The sequence below is a fragment of the Gallinula chloropus genome, assembly GCF_964237585.1.
Source record: "Gallinula chloropus genome assembly, chromosome: 19".
Classification (NCBI taxonomy): Eukaryota; Metazoa; Chordata; class Aves; order Gruiformes; family Rallidae; genus Gallinula; species Gallinula chloropus.
In genome coordinates this window covers 10,410,335-10,430,212 of record NC_140104.1, presented here as the reverse complement: position 1 = coordinate 10,430,212, position 19,878 = coordinate 10,410,335, and the positions used below count along the sequence as shown (strand labels likewise).

The 19,878-nt window shown below is 56.8% G+C and overlaps 1 protein-coding gene across 1 annotated transcript in view; it reads right to left on the bottom strand.

Annotated features, from left to right (window-relative positions):
- The window catches only part of STX1A (syntaxin 1A), a gene marked incomplete at its 5' end in the record, with an annotated part of 56,085 nt that overhangs the window by 1,479 nt on the left and 34,728 nt on the right, over positions 1 to 19,878 (bottom strand). Inside the window, 5 exons of the mRNA XM_084273338.1 lie at positions 966 to 1,103; positions 1,407 to 1,480; positions 4,899 to 5,007; positions 6,848 to 6,921; positions 9,269 to 9,343. Coding sequence (XP_084129464.1) covers positions 966 to 1,103; positions 1,407 to 1,480; positions 4,899 to 5,007; positions 6,848 to 6,921; positions 9,269 to 9,343 — 470 coding nt within the window. The remainder of the gene's footprint in view (positions 1 to 965; positions 1,104 to 1,406; positions 1,481 to 4,898; positions 5,008 to 6,847; positions 6,922 to 9,268; positions 9,344 to 19,878) is intronic.

The following is a 19,878-nucleotide window of genomic DNA, read 5'->3' as shown; positions in this document are numbered from 1 at the left end:
TTGGCCCCCTCCTTACTGCACAGGGTCAGCCAGGTCTTGCAGCTGCTGGAGATGGAGTTCAACAGTTCAGGGGACACACAGGGTGGTGGGGGTGCAGGGGGGGACACTCCAAGCCCAGGGCACTCCTGCGTGGCACAGAGGGAATTGGGGCTGCGGAGCCAGGGGGGTCACAGCCTTAGCCATTCCTTAGTCCACCCTGGAGAGAGTGGGGAGCAGGAGCCCAGGGAGCTCTGGTGTTCCCTCTCCCCCTGACTCCCTGCTGTTCCTCAGCCCATACCCAGGACATGCCAGCCTGGGTGCCTTGCCTGAAGGTGCTGCCTCTCCTTCCCACCCGTGCCATGCTGGGGGGCAGCACTGCACCCCTCCTGCTCCTGGCACGAGCAGCCTGGAGCCTCCCACTGGCAGCACAGTGCCAGGTGCTCCACAGCCCCCCTTGGAGGGGGCAGAGCTCTGCAACCCCCCCCCCAAGTCTGTCCCCCAGGGCTGACAGGACATCACCTCTGCCACGAGTCACAGGCATGCAGGGTGTAGCCATGCAGAGCAGAGCATGCAGCACCAGGAGAGGCTTGGGGAGGCTTTTACCTGCCACTGGTGTCTCCTCAGGCCGTGGCAGCATGGTGGGCAAGAAGGGGGGTGAGCAGAGAGGCTGGAGCACGTGCCCAGTGAAGGGCTGGGTGCCACAGAGCCGTGGGACCAGCAGCACCCTGAGCTTGTTTGGTAGTGCTCTGTGCTCCAGACCTGGCATGGCAGCCACCCCCTACCCTCCTCCAGAGCCCATCACTGAACCTCCCACCCCAGGCATGCAGCAACCCCCTCAAAGGGTGCAGGGCCAGTGGCTCTGCCCCTGGGAAGCCCAGCTTAGCCCCAGTGGGAGTTTCTCCCCTCAGCACCCACCCAGGTAGGGGACTGCCAGCAGCCCTGACCCCTCTCCAGCCTCCCCAGGTGACCCCATGGCATCTCCATACCTGGCTCTCCACCAGCATGGCCATGTCCATGAACATGTCATGCAGCTCTCGGATGCTGTTCTCCAGCTTGATGATCTCACTGTGCCGTGTCTCGATCTCATTCAGTGCCTGCTTGGTGATGTTTGAGTCCATAATGATCTGCAGGAAGACAGGGCTGCTCAGCACCCTGCTCAGTCCCTCAGAGCAGGCCCAGCAGCACCAAGAGAGCAGAAGCACCGCCAGCCACACCAGCCAGAGAGCCTGCAGCACCCCCCACCACCCCTGACTTGGGTGCAGCCCCTCCTCAGGCAGCATCTTCAGGCCAGACCCAAGCACCTCCTGCACTCATCACTCCTGTGCTGGGGCAACATGTTCACCAGCCACCCCCACACCCAGGATGAGGGGACTGACTCAGCTCTTGCCCAGGCTGGGCTTGGGCCAGGGGGGACATGCAAGTCTTACCCCAGAAGAGAAGATGGCTGGGTTGCCACTCTCCAGCATGTCCTCCAGCTCCTCACTGGTGGTGGTCCTGCCAGCTGCAAGCGACACAACACGGGTCAGCTGCTGAGGCCCCTGCCCAGCCACGGGTCCTGCAGCCCTACAGCAGCAGTTTCTACCACTGTAACTCCTGGGGGACAAGCCTCTGACTAAGAGGAGCCTCACATGGAGCCTGCTCCCCTCCCGTGGGAGGGGCTGAAGGGAAGCAGCTGGAGCCAAACAGGGATCCCCACCCTGCAGCAGGAGCCAGAGCAGGAGTGGGGATGCTTTAGGGGTGCTGAGCCAGGAGCCAGATGGTCCCAGCACATGAAGGGCTCTCATCAAGCTGGTACCCACCCCACAGCATGTGGGCAGGGTGCTGAGGATGGTGTCCAGCAGCAGGGCCACACAACACAAGCTGGGAAATAAGGTCTGGGGGCAGCTCCAAAGATTCCCATTGGGGTAACAGGAGATGGTGCTGGAGACAGAGCCACAGCGTAGGGACAGGAGATGGGACACTGGGGACACTACACAGGGAGCCCAGAGAAACTGTGAATGCCTCATCCCTGGCAGTGTTCAAGGTGAGGCTGGATGGGGCTTTAGGCACCCTGGGCTGGGGAGGTTGTTCACTGGGGGAGGTTGAAGGTCCCTTCCAACCCAAAGCACTCTGTGAGTCCCCAATCCTATTGCATGACTACAACAAAGACCTAAAGTGCCAAGAGACTGGGCCAGGGGGTGGCTATGGCCCAGGGGAGTGACTCTACATCACCACTTCTTCTAGACCTGTCCAACTTCCTATACAAGAAGCAGGTGCTGTGAGGATGGAAAAGCTCTCTGTGTGCTGGGGAGTCTCCCTGAGGAGTCCCTGTTCTCACACCTTCAAGACCTCAGGGATTTACTGGCTTCACTGCTGGACCTCACAAATTTTTGAACTCATCAGCTGCAAACAAGAGCTGAGGCTTCATGGAGCTCAGTGCAGCCCAGCCTGGCTGAGCTCCATTCCCAAAGCCAGCTCAGGAGCCCCTGGAGCAGCAGGGACTGAAGGTGCTGCTGACTGGGACAGCCCAGGACAAGCAGAGCTCTCTGCTCAGAGCACAATCCTGATAAAACCTTGATAAACTTGTTGCTTTTGACAAGTCTTTTTGTCAGAAGAGATTTTTCCCCTGTCCTGACAAGGAAAGGGAGCTTTTGCCAAGGGCTGTGCACAGGACTCTACTTCCCCAGCAGAGACCCCATCCTTCACCTGCATCTTGCCCTCACCAGCACTACCTAGAACCTCTCTCCTAAGCCATGATGAGTCCTGAGCAGCCTCTTCCTCCAGCCCTCTCAGTGCTCTGCCAGGCACAGACAGCCCAGCAGGATGGGCAGAGGGAAGATGAGTCTCATGAATACATCCATGTAATTTAAGCAGAGCAGCAGAGTCCTTCCAAAGTTCAGGATTAGAAAGACACAAGGAAGGAAGGTCTCTTTCAGGCCTGCAGACAATTCAGGACCTGGCCATGTCCTTCCAAATCCCTCTCAGAAAGGCAGCATGGGGACATGTTAAGTTCCTGTTTATGTTAGGAGGCTCCCTATGGCTGGGCACCACTGACAGAGTGAGGTTGGCTGATGCATGAGTCAGTCAGCTGGAGTAGTGACACATCATCCTGCTTTACATTAAACATCCAGCTCTTGTTGAACCTCCTGTCAATCAACCTTTCCACTCAGCCAGCCTGAAGCATCTCTATTGTTATACAGCATCAAGACCAACCTTAACAGGGGAAAGGCTCACACAGCCCCATCTCCCTGTAACCCTCCACAGAAACTACCACATCCCCCTGGCATCTGGATTCCTGGGCATCTGCAGCTCCCAAAGGTCAATCCCACAGGTGACCTTCAGGCACAGCACCAAAAAAACTCCTACCTTATTCAGGCTGAACTGTGAAATGGGAGAAAACCTCCCATTTGTTTTGAGGGGGAAAAACCCTGGCTGAGGCATCAGACTCTCATTCTGAGCACAAACCCACAGTCTGACAAATGAGATTATCTGCAAAAAGGCTCAATCCCCACGTGCCCCAAGCCCTCCTGTGCTTGCTTATTCCCCTGACTACAGTGGTGGTACAATCCTTCTTTACTGGGAGAGAGCCACGTCTCTCTAACTACCCAGAACCACTGCAGAGTGGGGCTGTGGGCAGGCAGGACCAGGCTGCCCCTGGGCTTGGGGTAATGCAGGGACATCTGAGTGCCACAGCCTCAGAGGCCACATTCAGCCAGAAAATACTACTGCTGCTGCTAAGAGCCATCACAGTCCTGGGGCTGGTGAGCTGTCTGGGGCAGGCTCTGGGCCTCCTGCTGCTCCTGCTGCCAGGAATCCTCTGGGAGCAGCGTGTGCCCCCAGCTCAGCAGCTCACTGCTCCACCTTCATCTTTAGTTCAGTCTGCTCCTGATGAGCTGTCAGGCAGAGAAGGACCTGGGGGTGTTGGGTGACTGCAGGCTGACCATGAGCCAGCAGTGTGCCCAGGGGGCCAGGAAGGCCAATGGCATCCTGGCTTGTATCAAAAACAGTGTGGCCAGTTAGGTCTGGGGAGGTGATTGTGCCCCTGCACTGGACATTGGTGAGGCCACACCTTGAGTACTGTGTGCAGTTCTGGGCTCCCCACCATCAGAAGGACATTGAGGTCCTTGAGCGAGTGCAGAGAAGGGCAACCAGGCTGGGGAAGGGGCTGGAGGGCAAATCCTGTGAGGAGCAGCTGAGGGAGCTGGGGGTGTTCAGCCTGGAGAAGAGGAGGCTGAGGGGAGACCTTCTCCCCACCTACAACTACCTGAAGGGAGGGTGCAGAGAGGTGGGTGATGGTCTCTTCAGCCAGGGGACAGGAGATGGGACAAGGGGCAATGGCATGAAGCTGTGCCAGGGCAGGGACAGATTGGATATTAGAAAATAATTTGTACTGAAAGAGTTGTCAGGGCTGGAACAGGCTGCCCAGGGAGGGGCTGAGTCACCTTCCCTGGGTGTGTTCAAAAAAAGGGCAGATGAGGTACTTAGGGATCTGGTTTAGCTTAGGATGGGAATGGATGGACTCGATGACCTTCAAAGGTCTCTTCCAACCTGGTGATTCGGTGACTCTGTGAGAAAGGCCAGGGAACCCATGGGAGTCATGAACTCCTGACAGCTTTTCTGGACTAAAACCTCACTGCAGACCCGAAGGTGTCCCTCTCCCCACACTCTGTGCTCTCCAAGCAGCGTTTGAGGGTGTCCAAGGGGAGTTTTTAACCTTTGATGGCTGCTGTTTGACACAGACATGGATGGTACCACCACATGTCTATTCCCCATGGGGATGTGTGTCCCAGCTGCTCCCTTGGGTGTGTGCAGAGCCTTCACACCCCCCCAGCTTTTCAGGGAGCGTCTCTGCAGAGCTTCGGGAGCAGCTCTGGGCTGGTGCAGGATGCAGCCCCGCCCCAGGCAGAGCCCAGCTGCCTTCCTCCTCCTGGTTTACTCACTGATCTCCAGCTGCCTCTGGATCCTGCCCTTGCAGCGCTCCCGGTAGTCAGTCTGGGTGGCATTGTACTCCGACATCACCTCCACGAACTTGCGGGACAGCGTGGAGTGCTGCGGAGAGGAAGAGAGGGCAGGGGTGAGGGTCCCGCCCTAGGGAGAGCCCTCCTACCCCTGGGTGGGAGGAAGGCTCAGTCCCTGAGCACCCCCTGCATTGCTCACAGCCCAAAGAGCATTTCCAGCCCCCAAAGTGCCCAAGGAGTATGATGAAGCACAAGGTAGCAGGTGATGTGGTCCCAGGGCATTGGGACCAGACCCATCCCTCACCCAATCCAAGCTCAGCTTTCAGCCCCCAGAGGACACCCTGGGGGGTGGCAGACCCATGGGTCAGAGCTGGTAGCACCCTCCTCACGCCTTGTATCCCAGAGCCAAGGCCACAGCGGTGCCCTGGGGCAAGCCCTGCCTGCCTCTGCCATGCTGGTGGATGTGTGGGATGTGCCACAAGTGCAGGATGGGCCCAGAGCAGTCACTCTGTGATGCTGGAGCAGGGCAGGGAGGCCCCAAAGCCATCACACCTCCTACCTGGCCGGGACACAGCTGGTGGGGGCAGCCCAGGTGCCATGGCATACAGGGCCCAGGGAGTGTGTGGGGTAACTTCCCTGCTCCAGGAGCACAGCCCCACGTTTCCTCATGGTGCTGGAGGCTCCTCTGAGCCCCTCACTCACGGGGATGCAGGGGCTGACAGCCTGCCCCAACCCGAGCCCTTGGCAGGTGATGTGGCAAAGCTGTCAGCCCCAGCCCACCAAGCACCCTTGTCCTGCCAGGCTGCCTCCTGTTCTTCAGGAAATAAATGTGCCTGAAAACCCCTGAGTTTCACCTGAGCAGGGTCCTGCTGAAGACCCTGACTCCCCAGCGCTGGCTGCTGTGGGGGTAAAGCTCAGCCCAGTGTGAGCCCAGGGGCCTGACCTGCTGTCTGATCTCACCTGCCAGGCAGAGCATCACACACAGCCCTGAAGATGTTCCAGGGCAGAGCATCACACACATCTTTCATGGAAACACTTCCACCTCTGAAATGAGCCATTTCCCCAACGTGCCAGAAATCAAGTTTCATAGTATCAGGGAATCACAGGACAGTTTGGGTTGGTGGGGACCTTCAAAACCTGGAGGCAGTGTCACCCCCAGACACCCCTCCAGCCCAGGGTGTCCCAAGCCCCATCCACCCTGGCCTTGAACCCTGCCAGGGATCCCAGGACAGCCCAGCTGCTGAGCTGCCAAACTGGATTTCCAAAGAGCCCACACAGCTCTGAGTACCACAGGGGCCTCTGAACCCTCCCAAAGCATCCACTGGAACCTGGGACCATGGCCTTTAGTGCTCTTACTTAAGAGAGGCATTTTCTGAGGGGCTTATCCCTAGAGGAGGGGATGGGGGTGCCAGCCTGAGGTGAGCCCATTGGCATTACAGAGATCCCACTCCTGGGATCTGGCTGCTGTGGGGGTAAAGCTGAGCCCAGTGTGAGCCCAGGTGTCTGACCTGCTGTCTGATCTCACCTGCCAGGCAGAGCATCACACACATCTTTCATGGAAACACTTCCACCTGTGAAATGAGCCACTTCTGGGATCCCAGAGAGATCCCAGAGAGATCCCACTCCTGGGATCTCTGTAGGTGAATAATTCCCCTGGGAGAGAGAAACCAAATCCGAAAGCAACGAGAGCAGAAGCTGTTCAGAGCAACGAGGATCCAAAGTCCTGACATTTGGAAGAGTGCAAATAGCAGCCTGTGCTCTGCTGTGAACTGAGCACTTGATTCTTAGGGAAACACAGGAAATACTTCAGGGATGTCTGGGAACCTGCATCACATCACTGGCAATATTGCTGTGCAGTCCTGGGGTGTCCAGGACAACCACATCACTCTGAGTTCAGAAAACCCACAGTATGCAGGAGGACAGAGACTCACCTGGGTTTTCCTTATCCGCAGGTCAGCAGATGACCTGTTCAGTCCTTCCTCTTGTTCAATACTCTGCTCAATACCTGGTGGGGGTAGAAGGACACAGATTATTATTTCCCTGTGAAGGAGAAGGGATTGTTTGGCAAAGGGACTGTGAAGGACTGCAAGCAGAGGAGCATCTGGCTCCGAGCAGTGCCCAGCTCCTGACTCAAGCCCATGATTTAGCCTGGACTGGCAGCAAGGCCTTGTTTAGTTACTGTGAAGTGCTCAGAGAATTGGTGCTGCCCAGGGCAGGACCTGTCACCCCCAGCTGGCAGTGAGCACTGCAGTACAAAACTGCTGCAATCCTGGGGTCTGAGCTCTGCACTGGCCGGTGGTGCTGTTCTCCCTCTGCTCAGCTGGAGGAGGAAACCCAGAGTTAACATGTCTCTGCACAATACTGAAGCTTAAGACTTCTTCAGGGGTCCTAAAAATAGTCTGTCTGCCAGCTGGGTGGCCTTGCACAGGGAGACACCCCCCCTCCAGCTTCATCCTGCTCAGTGGTCCCTGCAGCAGAGCGCGATGTGCCCATGGGATCCCGCCTGGGAGCGCAGCTGAGATGAATTCTGCACTTGCCCCCAGACCACAGATCCCAGCAGGGAGGAGGAGCACTGCCCCACCCAGCCTCCCACTGCTGTTTGGGCAGGGGGAGGGCCCAGGGTCACGGGGCAGGAGGTCTGGCACAGCACAGACCTGCTTCTCACAGCCATCTCAGGACAGTCTAATTCAAACACTTACATTCAGGGACTTGAAAAGCCTGAAGAAAAGCTCCCATCAGCAGGCTGGCCCAGGGTGCAGAGATGTGTCTCCATGCAGGCCACCAGGAGTGAGCTAGTGGCATCCCTTGAGTTTGGCTGAAGACCCCATTTCCAGTGCAGATGTCCCACAGCTCTCTGAGCCTAGCTGTCCCCAGCACCTTCCACTCTGGAGTAGGTCCCAGGAACCCAGCAGGGGACAGGTTCCTCCTGCAGCATGGGATTCCCATTGCCTGGAGCTTCCTGTGGCTCCTGTCACCATCCCATGCAGCAGGGCAGAGCACAGGACACCATGGCCACAGGAGGCATCTGTGTTTCTGCTGCATGCTGGGTTAGCATGGGTGGTCCCACAGCAGCAGCATGCAGAGAACAGCAGTGCTGTGAGGAAGACTCTGAGCCTGGGGAAGGCCTTTCAGTGCTAGCAGGGTGTGTCCAACAGCACAGCATGCTCCAGCAAAGCGCTGGAGAACATCAGCACAAGTTCTGCTCTGCATTCCCTCCTGTTCTCTCCTGGGACAAGTGTCTGTATCTGGAGCTTACCTGAGAAGTCCCACCTTGCACAGTCAGATGGCATGTCTCCAGGGGCAGAGGGCTCTGGCTGCTGCCAGCCTAGCATATCCCATCAGGAACTGGTCTTCCTCCACACTCCTCATAAACCCTTCCCTCTTCCCAAGGACCAGTATTGGCAAACACTGAGCATTCCTGATCATTAATAAAACCCCATGTTCCCAAGGAGCTGGTAATTAGAACTGCTGCTGCATGAGCATCGCCTGTCCTAGCAGAGCTGTCAGCAGATGGTGTTTGTGATCAGCACTGACTGTTTGCCTCCAGCCAGCACGCCGGCCATGAGGCACTTTGGGACCCAGCACAAGAACCCCTCGTCTGCTGCTCCAGGTAAACACCATTCCAGAGTCTTTGCTGGGAAAGGGATGTAGGAATTGGAGCCTGTCACACCACCCTTCAGGGTCTCCAAGCCCCTTAAAACACACAGAGCAAAACACCCATGAAAAGGGTTTCTGTTTTACACCGGGACACCCCGGTGTGGTGGGGCAGAGGGAGAACCCAATGCCTGGTCCCTGGGTGCTCAGGGCACCATCCCCTCACCTCTATCCTGGGAATGGGGTGGAAAGGGGGAAGATGAAAGCAGCAAGAGGGTTCTGGGTGGAGGAAAGGTGATGCCCAGCCCTGGGTGACGCTTGTGAAGCATGGGCAGGTGCCACTTCTGGTTGTTCCTTCCCTTGGCTCTGCAGCCCCTCCCAGAGCCAGCTCAGGTGGCCAGAAGACAAACAGACAGGGCCGGGTTGTGCATCTTTAACCTCCCCCCTTCTCCACCTCAAAACTGTCTTGACCTGAATCAAACCCCAGCTCCTGCTGGCACACCTTTGAGATGACAGCCAGGGTCCCATGGCATTTCTGGCCATGGGGGATGAGTAGGAAGTGCTGAGGCATAAGGGCACAGGGCAGCAATGCTCCTGTCCTGCTGAGCCATGGGGCATGGAGCAGACCCAAGGCAGCAATGCTTCTGTCCTGCTGCATCCCCAGCCCAGGATGGGACCCACCCCACCCGCTGCCTGGGGCTGCAGGGCAGGGGTGCAGAGGGCAGAGCCCCACAGCAGCATCACAGCCAAATACTCACTCTTTAGCTTGGAGCGCACTTTGTTCGCTGTCTTCTTGATGTCGGACATCAGCTCTTCCAGCTCCTCCTTTGTTTCTGAGAAGAAAGAAAAGGCCAAACACAGCTGAGCTGGAAATGCCACTAAAATCTGCTGCCCTGCCCCACAGCGTGTGGAGACCTCAGCTGTGAGTGCTCCCACCTTCAGCCTGGGAGCATCCCCACCCCAAACACCCTACGGGACTCTCCGTGCAGGTTCTGAGGCTGGACATGCCCTTGCTGCTGGGAGTCAGGGGAAGGGACACACCACCCCCAGTGCTGGTTCTGGCAGTGGAGAGGAATCCACTGCTGGACACCAAAAGCTTCCTGCTCCCCAAGGGCTGATGTCCCCAGGCCCCAGCCACACTGGCTAGCCCTGCCCAGGCTGGGGAGTGTTGTGAGAGTTTCCACTGGTGACCCTGACCAGCAGCCAGTGTCTGTGTGTCCTCACTCCACAGCCTGGGCTCGCTGCTCCGGGCACAGAGGTGCCAAAGGGGCTGGAGGGTCAGGCTGGAGGGTCAGGCTCAGCCCCTGCCTCAGAAATGGCTCAGAGCAGCCTGGCACCAGCAGGAGGGTGGCAGGAGATTCCTGTACTTCAGGGGCATGGGATTTGCAAATAAAACCAAGTACAAGCAGGTCCCTTCTTCCCTGCCCATGGAAATCCCGGGCACAGCTCCCATGGGGAGAAGAGCTCAGCTGAGCACGGAGCTCGTTGGTCTCTGTGTCTCCTCTCCAAGGCTGCCGGGGCTTTTCCAAGAGGCTCCCAGGCTGCCAGGACTATTGGCTCTGCTGCAGAGAGGAACAAACTACAACACATGCCACACTGGAGAGAAGTAAAATCAACCAGGGGAGTTCTGGGCCCTTCCTGCCCTGCGGGACCTCAGCAGGGCATCTGCCCTCACCCCCCTGCACAGAGCCTGGGCACCGGCTCCGAGCTGGGCACCGGCAGTGCCGCAGCCATTGCCACACCACAGGCACTGCGAGACGTTCCTCTGCATTGCAGCAGCAGCTCCAACCACGAGCCTCACTCAGCAGACACAGTTTGGAGAGGAGCATCTTGTTCAGCCCTGCAGAGAGCAACAGAGGGATACCGGTGGGTGACAGATGGGACATCAGCTGTCAATGAGCACTCACAGCCCGGAAAGCCAAGCGTCTCCTGGGCTGCATCCCTAGCAGTGGGGCCAGCGGTTTGAGGGAGGGGATACTCCTGCTCTGCTCCGCTCTGGGGACACCCCTCTGGAGTGCTGCCTCCAGCTGAGGGGTCCCCAGGACACAACAATGGTTTTAAACTTAATGAGGGTGGGGTTTGGCTGGACACAAGGAAGAAAGGGTTCTGAGAGGGTGGGGAGCCCTGGCACAGGGTGCCCAGAGAAGCTGGCAGGGTTCAAGGCCTGGTTGGATGGATGGAGTTTTGGGCACCCTGGGCTAGAGAAGCCCGTGGCAGAGGGTGACACTAGGGGGGCTTTGAAGGTCCCCTCCAAGCCAAACTGTTCTGTAAGTCCATGATCTCAACCACATTCCTCTCCCAGAAACCAGAGTGTCCTGAAGCTGAGACATGCAGGCAAGCCACTCACCACCGTGCTTTGGAAGCTGCTGGGCATCCCCTCATCCCAGCCAGAGCCACAGGGCTGGAGGAGGGTGCCCAGCCCCCAGGTACCAACCACACTCTGCCTGTGCAGCCCCTGCACCTGCATTGAGCCCAGTGCTCACCCACGGCCTGCCAGGGATGTCACCCTGCCCCAAACACGGGACCTGCTGACCCCAGAGCTCGCAGACACGAGTGTGGGGTGATATCTCAAGGTCCAGACACTACAGAAAGAAGAAACCACCTGCCATTTCTTGGAAATACTGTCACCCTCATGCTCCCCCTTGACTCTGATGAGATCAAGACGTACTTAATTAAATAAAACCTCGTTTAATAGACTTGAGGCACATTCACTGAGTCATTTCAGTGGCTGTGGTAGCTCTGATGCCGTACGCTGGCAGTCACAGGCGTAATTAGAAACTCATGATGATGGGGGTGTGCTGGGGGAAGGTCACAGCCTATCGATGGCTGCACACATCTCTGACTCAGAGCAAAGAGGTTGGGCACTGCTGGGAGAAGGAAAAGCCAAATAGGGCTGCAAACACCTTTGGCCCAGCTCCCAGCATCCCTGAGCACCCAGCACCGTGGCCATGCTGGGGAAGGGGCAGGATTCCACGTTTGCTAGAGAAGCAGCACAGATGCAGGGAGGGGAGGAGCATGGGCTCAGTTTGAGCTCTCAGTTAAGTGACTAATTGTTTATTTTCCCCCCCATTCTTAAAGGAACTTGTACTCAGTAAAGAAACAAACCAGCCTGAGCTGAGCAGCTCCCTGCACCTGGGCTGGGGCTGCTGGTGGGGCCGTGGCAAAGACCCAGGAGAGCCAGACACCAACAGCCTGCCACAGACACGGTGACAGGGTGAGAGCTGGGCTTGTCACACTGGGAAGGGGAAACAAAGGGGGTTCCTATGGCTGCCTGGCAGGAGTGTGGGCAGGAGCTGGAGCCAAGCTTCTTGCTGGTCCTTAGAGGTGCAGAGGGACAGGACAAACCATGGTGGCCTATGCTGGGCCACACAACATTCAAATTAGGTATCAGGAAAAACAATTGTCATCATGAAAGTGGTCAAACACTGTACCCAGACAGGCAGGGGGATGTCCATCCTCCAGGATATTCAGCACGCAGCTGGGTGAAGGCCTGAGCACCCTGATCTAATGGACCTGCTGCACAGTACTGGAACAGAGACCTCCAAGGTTGTTTCCCACCTTTGAACTTAGGAAACAACTTCATGTAACTTGCTGCTATATATACTTTCCCTTCTCCCTGCCAGTTTGGGCTGAGGGACACGCTGCAGTGATGCTTTTGCTGAGGATGCACATGGCAAGCAGTGAGCATGAGTGAGCATCCCTCCGAGCTGGCCACTCAGGAAGGGGACAGGACCCTGCAGATGGATGGAGTGACACAGGACCGGGACTAGGCTGCCTTCCCTCAAAATATTTCCAACAGAGCAGCAGGGAGAAAGCACTCCTGGCTGGCTTTGTGTCACAGGATGTGTGAGAATTACTCGGCGACTTGGCAGGCACAGGCTTTCCAGACAATTATTTTCACATCCATGGCATCTGTTTAAGTGACTCACTCAAATCTATTTAACTGTTCACAGCAAATAACGTTCAGCAACAGGAAGCTGGAGCACCACAATATCCCCACTGCTACGCCCAGGCCCCCCCCCAGCCAGCAGAACGGTGCTACGGGGCACCATGGGCTATGTAAGAGGATGGGGCTGGGCCCCATGTCCCTCACAGCAACCCAGATGTCAGCACCACAGGGGAGCAGGGATGGCCCCATGGCCACCAGCACCACCTCCACCTGCTGTGAGGCTTTGGTTCAGGGTCCTTTGAGAAGCTCCAGGACTCACAGCGACCTGCCTGGGGGAGTAGGGGTACACACCAGGCAGCATGAGGGGGCAGGGATGCAGGCAGGGGTAGAGGCAGCAGTGGGAACTCTTCCTCTTGCCCAGTGGCACTCCCTGCAAGGGGCCCTGGCAAACACCTGGCTCAGGCTGGCAATGCAGCTCAGCTCCAGGACAGCCTGGGAAAGAGGGAAAAGTGAGCTCTCCAAAGCATCCCCCACACCACAGGGCAAGGACAGACAGCACAAGCAGCCAGCGCCCAGTGCTGCTGCACAGGATGCTCCTCGGGGCCAGGGAGCACCCAGCATGGACACCCAACAGCCAGCATGGAGGTACAACGCTCAGCACAGATGTCCCACACCCAGCATGGATGTTCACCATTACTGGTACAGGAGGAGGGAAAAAGCCTGCCAACTGCCCAGCCCTGGGTGGGTGGCAGCACCAGACCTCCCTTCAGTGCTGGGAGGTGCCACCCACCCACAGCAGCATGCCTGAGCAGCTCCTGGACACCTCAGCAGCTCCTGGACGGTGACCTGGCTCACACACCGCAGCTCTCAGCCACTGATGCTTCCTCAGTCACTTCTCACCCAGTAATAAACCCTCACCCCTTCACAACGTGTCATTCTGCACTGGCACCAACCAACCTCATCAAGAGAAGCACAATTTCCAACTAATCCCTGCCTGGGACACTGGACAGAGCTGGGAAGAAGGAGCTTCTTGGCAAAGAATTCACTTTAAAAGAAAAACCCAACCAACCAAGATGATCCTGACCCCACTTCCTCCCAGGAAAGTAAAAAAAGAAACCTTAAAGCTTGTCTTCTCTGCTCACCCCTGATGTGCCTGGGGACCTGGCACTGATGGCTACAGGGTGCAGGGGATGCAAAGGGAAGCACAGAGCTGGCAGCCACGGGAGCTCGCTGGGCACAGACACGCCAGACTCAGCCCCAGCCGGGCACCACGGGCTGTGGGACGAGGAAGAGACCAGACACAGGTAAACTGCAGGGCTGGGTAAGGACAGGTCACTAGGACAGCACAGGGAGCAGGAGTAACAGCAGCACTTGGAACAGGACACAGGCAGTGGAGTCAACACCGGGCCCTTCACCAGCCCAACAACCGAGCAGACCCTCAGCCTGCGCTCAGACCATCCCAGGGCTGCCCCTCCCCAACTTCCCCATGGGAAGCACAGTGTGGTGTGGAAACCACCCTTGGCCAGCTCAGCTCACCTGTCCTGGATCCATGTGAAAATTAACTCTATCCTATCCAAAACCAGGACAAAATCCTGAGGAATCCTTCCTAGGGATCTACAGAGCTGGTTGAAATGTTCTCCATAGTGTTTCATGGCCTTAAAGTGGTACAAATTAAACCAGTTATAAAGCAGAAGAGATGGGATAGAAAGGCTGTTCCCAGCCCCAGGTTGGGAACTAATGACCAGTCAGCCTCAGCTCCAAGCCCAGTAAGACCACAGAGGAGATCCTCCTGGAAGTCATGTCAAAACATATGAGTACCAGCACAGACTGGGGGATGGATGGATGGATGGATGGATGGATGGATGGATGGATGGATGGATGGAGGGAGAGCAGCCCTGTGGAGCAAAGCTTTCCAGCTGTAGTCTCGTTTGCCAAGAGATCTGGGACATCAATGACCTCTATGCAGTCCTTCAGTTCCCAAGGGCTAATGTTCCTGCCTGGAAATGGAGCTCAGAGTCTGACACTGCAACTTATTTAGTCAAGCCAAGTAAAAGAAGAAGAAAAAGTCAGATTCTCAGATTGCAAGACACTGACTCAACGCTTTCCTACCAATACACCCATCTGCAGAGGTGTGGCAGAGCCCAGCTCACAGGGGGATGGGCAGGGGAGAGCTGCACACTCACTGCCCTGAGCAGAGCCAGGACTGTCCCTTCCCCACAGCAGCAGCGTGGGGAACTCCACTGCTTGATAAGCTGTAGAAACAGGACACAGCAATGACATCCATCTGCCTTTGCAGGAGCAAGGGCACAGGAGACATCCAGGACCCCTGTGAGAGGGCTCCAGCCCCAGGACTTCCAACTTCCAGTGTGCCACGAGGGACAAATCCTGCTTGAGATGCAGCAAGGAGAGACACTGCTGGGATCCAAGGTCAGTGCAAAATGTCACAAGGATTTTATGCAGAAGCAGAACAGAGATGATGCATGGGAGGTCTGGAAAGGTCTTATGGATCCTCTGGGACAAAGGCACTCCCTGAGACACCTCAACAGCACCATCTGGCTGTTCGGAGGGATCCACAAGAGATAAATTGTAACTTTGGACTAAAAAAAAGAAAGTCAGACTGGGATTTCTATTACATGTTTGTAAGTTAATTAAAAGCTGGTTATCAGGGAGACTGCACTCTTCTATCAATGGTGAGGGACCCATTTCATACTTGCTGGAGACCCAGGGTGCTGAGGGCTCCAGAGCCAGATGCAGCACTGCAGGGGGGTGTCCCCAGAGCAGAGCAGAGGGGGACAGTCCCCTCTCTCCATCTGCTGGCCACACTCCTTGGGATGCAATCCAAGTGCAACAACACAGTTCTCAAGACCTCTGCCCGTCCTGTCTGGGGGTGCTTGTGAGGCCACCTGCCATCGCAGCCCAGGAGCAGTCTGCACTGAGAGCAGGGCCAGCAGGACCTGCAGCTTGTCCCCAGGGCCACACGACCTCCTGGGCAGCTCCCCAGCAGGCGCAGGGTGCAGCAGGCTGGCAGTGCCAGGGCTCAGGGGGAGCCAGACCGATGCAGCCACCCCTGGGCACTCAGTGGGCAGAGGTACCAAGTAGAGCTGCTCAGATCTGTTCTTACCCCACCAAAGGGTATTAATTGCCTTACCTTCCTCCAATTCTCTCCATCGGATTCCACTCCACATACTCTGTTATTTTGCCCAGAAGCAAGGTCAGGTTAATCAGTCAATAATTACCCAGCTCATTCCACCTCTCTCTCTTTAAAAATCGATGTGCTGCTCCCTGCTGAGCTCCTGCTGCCCGCCAGGTACGCAGAGACCCGCTGGAAATCAATACCAACAGCAGAGGCACCATCTTACCCTGCTTCTGGACAACTTCCCAATCGATACCTTCAGGTAGCCTGGATGCCTCAGCATCTATTTTTGGAACCAACTGTTTAGCTACAACCTGATTTACTGTTGGAATGTAGGAATTTAACTATAAGACACAGCACATGTGTCTCAAGCACGCAAAAAGGCATTTCCCTTCCTGCATTATTCCCCCATTTTCTGTCCCTAATGAGCCTCTCTCAGGAGAGCTGAGGGGGCTCTGCTCTTCTTTAGCATGTCACAGAAGATCACAGAACCACAGGGTTGGAAGAGACCTTTAAGATCATTGAGTCCAACCATTCCCATCCTAAGCTAAACCAGATCCCTGAGCACCTCATCTACCTTTTTTTGAACACATCCAGGGAAGGTGACTCAGCCCCTCCCTGGGCAGCCTGTTCCACAGCCCTACAACTCTTTCAGTAAAAAATGTTTTTCTAATACCTGCTCTGACCCTGCCCTGGGGCAGCTTCATGCCATTGCCCCTTGTCCCATCTCCTGTCCCCTGGCTGAAGAGACCATTGCCCACCTCTCTGCACCCTCCCTTCAGATCACTGTAGGCAATCAGAAGGTCTCCCCTCAGCCTCCTCTTCTCCAGGCTGAACACCCCCAGCCCCTCAGCTGCTCTTCATAGGATTTGCCCTCCAGCCCCTTCCCCAGCCTGGTTGCCCCTCTCTGGACTCGCTCCAGGACCTCAATGTCCTTCTGATGGTGGGAAGCCCAGAACTGCACCCAGCACTCAAGGTGTGGCCTCACCAGTGCCCAGTCCAGGGGCACAATCACCTCCCCAGACCTACTGGTCACACTATTTTTGTACAAGCCAGGATGCCATTGGCCTTCCTGACCACCTGGGCACACTGCTGGCTCATGTTCAGCCTGCAGTCACCCAACACCCCCAGGTCCTTCTCTGCCTGACAGCTCTCCAGCCAGTCTCCCCCAGCCTGCAGCGCTGCAGGGGATTGTTATGTCCCATGTGCAGCACTCTACACTTGGCCTTGTTAAACCTCATCCCACTGGTCTCAGCCCATCAGTCCAGTCTGTTCAGACCCCTCTGAAGAGCCTCCCTCCCCTCTCACCCTGCACACCTGCAACACACGGGAGCAAGTCCCCATCACCTGCACCCACACTCCTCACTTCGGTCGTGTCCTCGGGTTCCCTGATCTGCTGGGACAAAGAGGGGATGGAAGCTCCTCCACAGGTGTGCATGGCAGGAAGGTTTGCTTCTCATCTTCACCAGCTTGATGGCTGTTGTGCTGCCACCCAGCAGCACCAGTGCTGGGATCCGAACACCACCGGTGCGGCTCCACGGGGTCCTTCCTGCCCAGGCTGCTCCAGCCACACAAACCCTTCTGGGAGGTATGAGTAACATGATCTAGGTGGAATCTGGGATCACCAACCAGTGATCCCAAGTCTCTGGTTTTACTGGGAGAATAAAATATTTCAGTTTTGTCCCACGCTTTCATCACAGGGTTGTGGACTCGCAGAGGGAACCTCAGAGGTTGTCCAGTGCTACCATCAGACACCATCCATCCGTCCATCCATCCCTCCCCCAGTCTGTGTGGGTACTGGGACTGTCCTGACCCAGCTAAGGGCCACTGCCTTAGCCTCCATGAGCTTCACATGCCCTGATAACTTCATTCCTACCCCTCTGGCCCTACGTTACCTTCACCCATCCTTCCCATTTCATCCTCTCCTCCTCCAGGAGGCTGGCTCTGAGCCACAGCTCAGACCAGGCGAGTGCTCATCCTGCAACGAGCATGGTGACCAAGCTGTGCTCTCCACCACCCCCCAGCACCCCAGCCTACACTGCTTCCTCATTAGTGGAAGAGCACTCATCACTTCTGCCCCCTTTCTGGAAGGCTGTCACTGAGTGCAACCCCAGCTGAATCAGACTGAGTGAAAAACCTAGAAAAAGAAATAAATGTACACAATTAGTTTTTAACTTCCCCAAGCCCCAGAGTCCTGCACAGGAGGCAGAGCTCTGGAGGGCCACTGGCCATCCCAGGCCACACCAGATGCCACTCTGCAGCACTGTATGATCACACCTGCCACGCTTCTACACCAGGACCTACACAGAACATCTCTGGCTGTGAGGAGGACCAGTCCCCTTGGGCAGGGGCAGAAACACCTCTGCTGGGAGCAGAGGTCCCACAGGTCCACCAACATGACCCACTTCTTCCCAACCCTCCAAGGGCCCAGCTGTTATCTGGCACAGAACACACCAGGGCTCTTCCCAAAAGCAGAGGGACCTCAAATGCCATGTTTAAAATGTCCAAGCTAGAGACTATACACCAAGAAGGTGACTGAAAGGTGGTGGAGAAGCAGGGCCTGGTCAAGGGACTGGGCCCACAGGAGGAGGGACGTCCTTCACCCCAGGCACAAGGTGATGCAGACCACACACGGTGACCCCATTTGGACAAAGAGAAACGGCTTCATGCAGAAAGGCAGAGTCAGGAGCTGCAGAGAGACTATTTTTAGAGTTGCACATTTCCATGATAAAGATCAAGTGTTACCTCTGGCTGGGAAGAAAACTTATTCTAGCACCGATGGAAAGAAATGACCCAGAGAAGTCCTACCACCCAGGGTTTCAATGCAAGAGAAGCTCTTCAAGACATTGCTCTGTGGTACTCAAAGCAGCATGTGTGAAATAAAACCCCAGAAAGCAACCACCACCGAGTTCAGACACCTCTGCTGCCCAATCCAGCGGTTTCTTCTTTTAAACAATGGCCTGATTTACACTCCCCAAGCCCAGGTGCCCCAATCCCCATCCAATCCGGCCTTGAGCCCTGCCAGGGATCCCAGGGCAGCCCCAGCTTCTTCGGGCACCCTATGCCAGGGCCTCCCCATCCTCAGCATAAAAGCTCTTCCTTACATCCAGCCTAAAACATTTGGCTATGTCACCCCCAAGGGAGGCACCGACATGGGCTGTAAAGCCCAGCAGCTCTGCCAGTCCCCCACTCCTGAGACCCCTCCAGGCACAGCCAGTTCTCCCTGACTGTAGGAACAGGCTTCTCACTGAGCCCCAGGTCCCCAGGGTAAGCAGGTGATGGCAGAGGCCAGGCAAGGTTTGGTCCAAGCCTCCTCTCCTGCACCCTTGTCTCCAAAACTAAAAGCAAGGCAGCTCTGCGCCTTCAGGTGAGGCATGTGCCTGGGTTGAGCCCCCTCCAGTGATCCCCCCGGAGAGGCTGCCTCACTGCTGGGCTGTTTAGTTTGTTTATTAACTTCCTGAAATCAGGAGCACAGTGTTCCAGATGAGGAGCTTCCCCAGGAACAGCCTCAGCAGCTCGGCATGGCACTGCCACCCCACGCAGGGACCACCACAGCAGAGACCCCCATGGGTCCCCCCTGCTGCTGCTGCTGCCGCTCAGCAAACCCCCCCCCACCGACCCGTCCCTGGGACTCTCCGGGCGCTGCTGCCCGCCAGCTCTTCCCAGCCGCCCTTCCCGGCTGGAGCTGCGGAGCTGGCAGGGGCCCAGCAGCCGGTGGCTGGAGCCGTGGAGCGGGCAGGGCAGCGCAGACGTGCTCCCCGGCACGCTCGCTCCAGCCTCCCGCTCCTCAGCCTGGCGTCAGCCACTGGCGTCACCAGCGTGTCCCCAGCCGCCTTCCCACAGCGCTCATTGAGCGGGGGGGACGTCTCCCCTCCCAATGAGGGGGAACAGGGAATCCCAAAGCAAGAGGGTTCACCGTGGCCAGCAAACCTTGCCTCAGCGCTCCAAAGCCCCACACTGCCCCTGCTCAGTGCCCCCCAGGGAAGGGCAGGTTACCTGAGGGAGCTGGGCTGGCTCAGCCTGGAGAAGAGAAGGCTGCGGGGGGACCTCATTGCAGCCTGCCAGTCCCTGAAGGGAGCAGAGAAACAGGAGGGGATTCAACGTTTTAAAAGAGCAGATAATGGCAGGACAAGGGGGAATGGACTAAAGCTAAAGGAGGGAAGGTTTAGATTAGATATTAGACAAGTACCTCAATGTCCTTCTGATGGTGGAGAGCCCAGAACTGCACACAGCACTCGAGGTGCAGCCTCACCAATGCCCAGTCCAGGGGCACAATCACCTCCCAAGACCTACTGGCCACACTATTTCTGACACAAGCCAGGATGCCATTGGCTTCCTGGCCACCT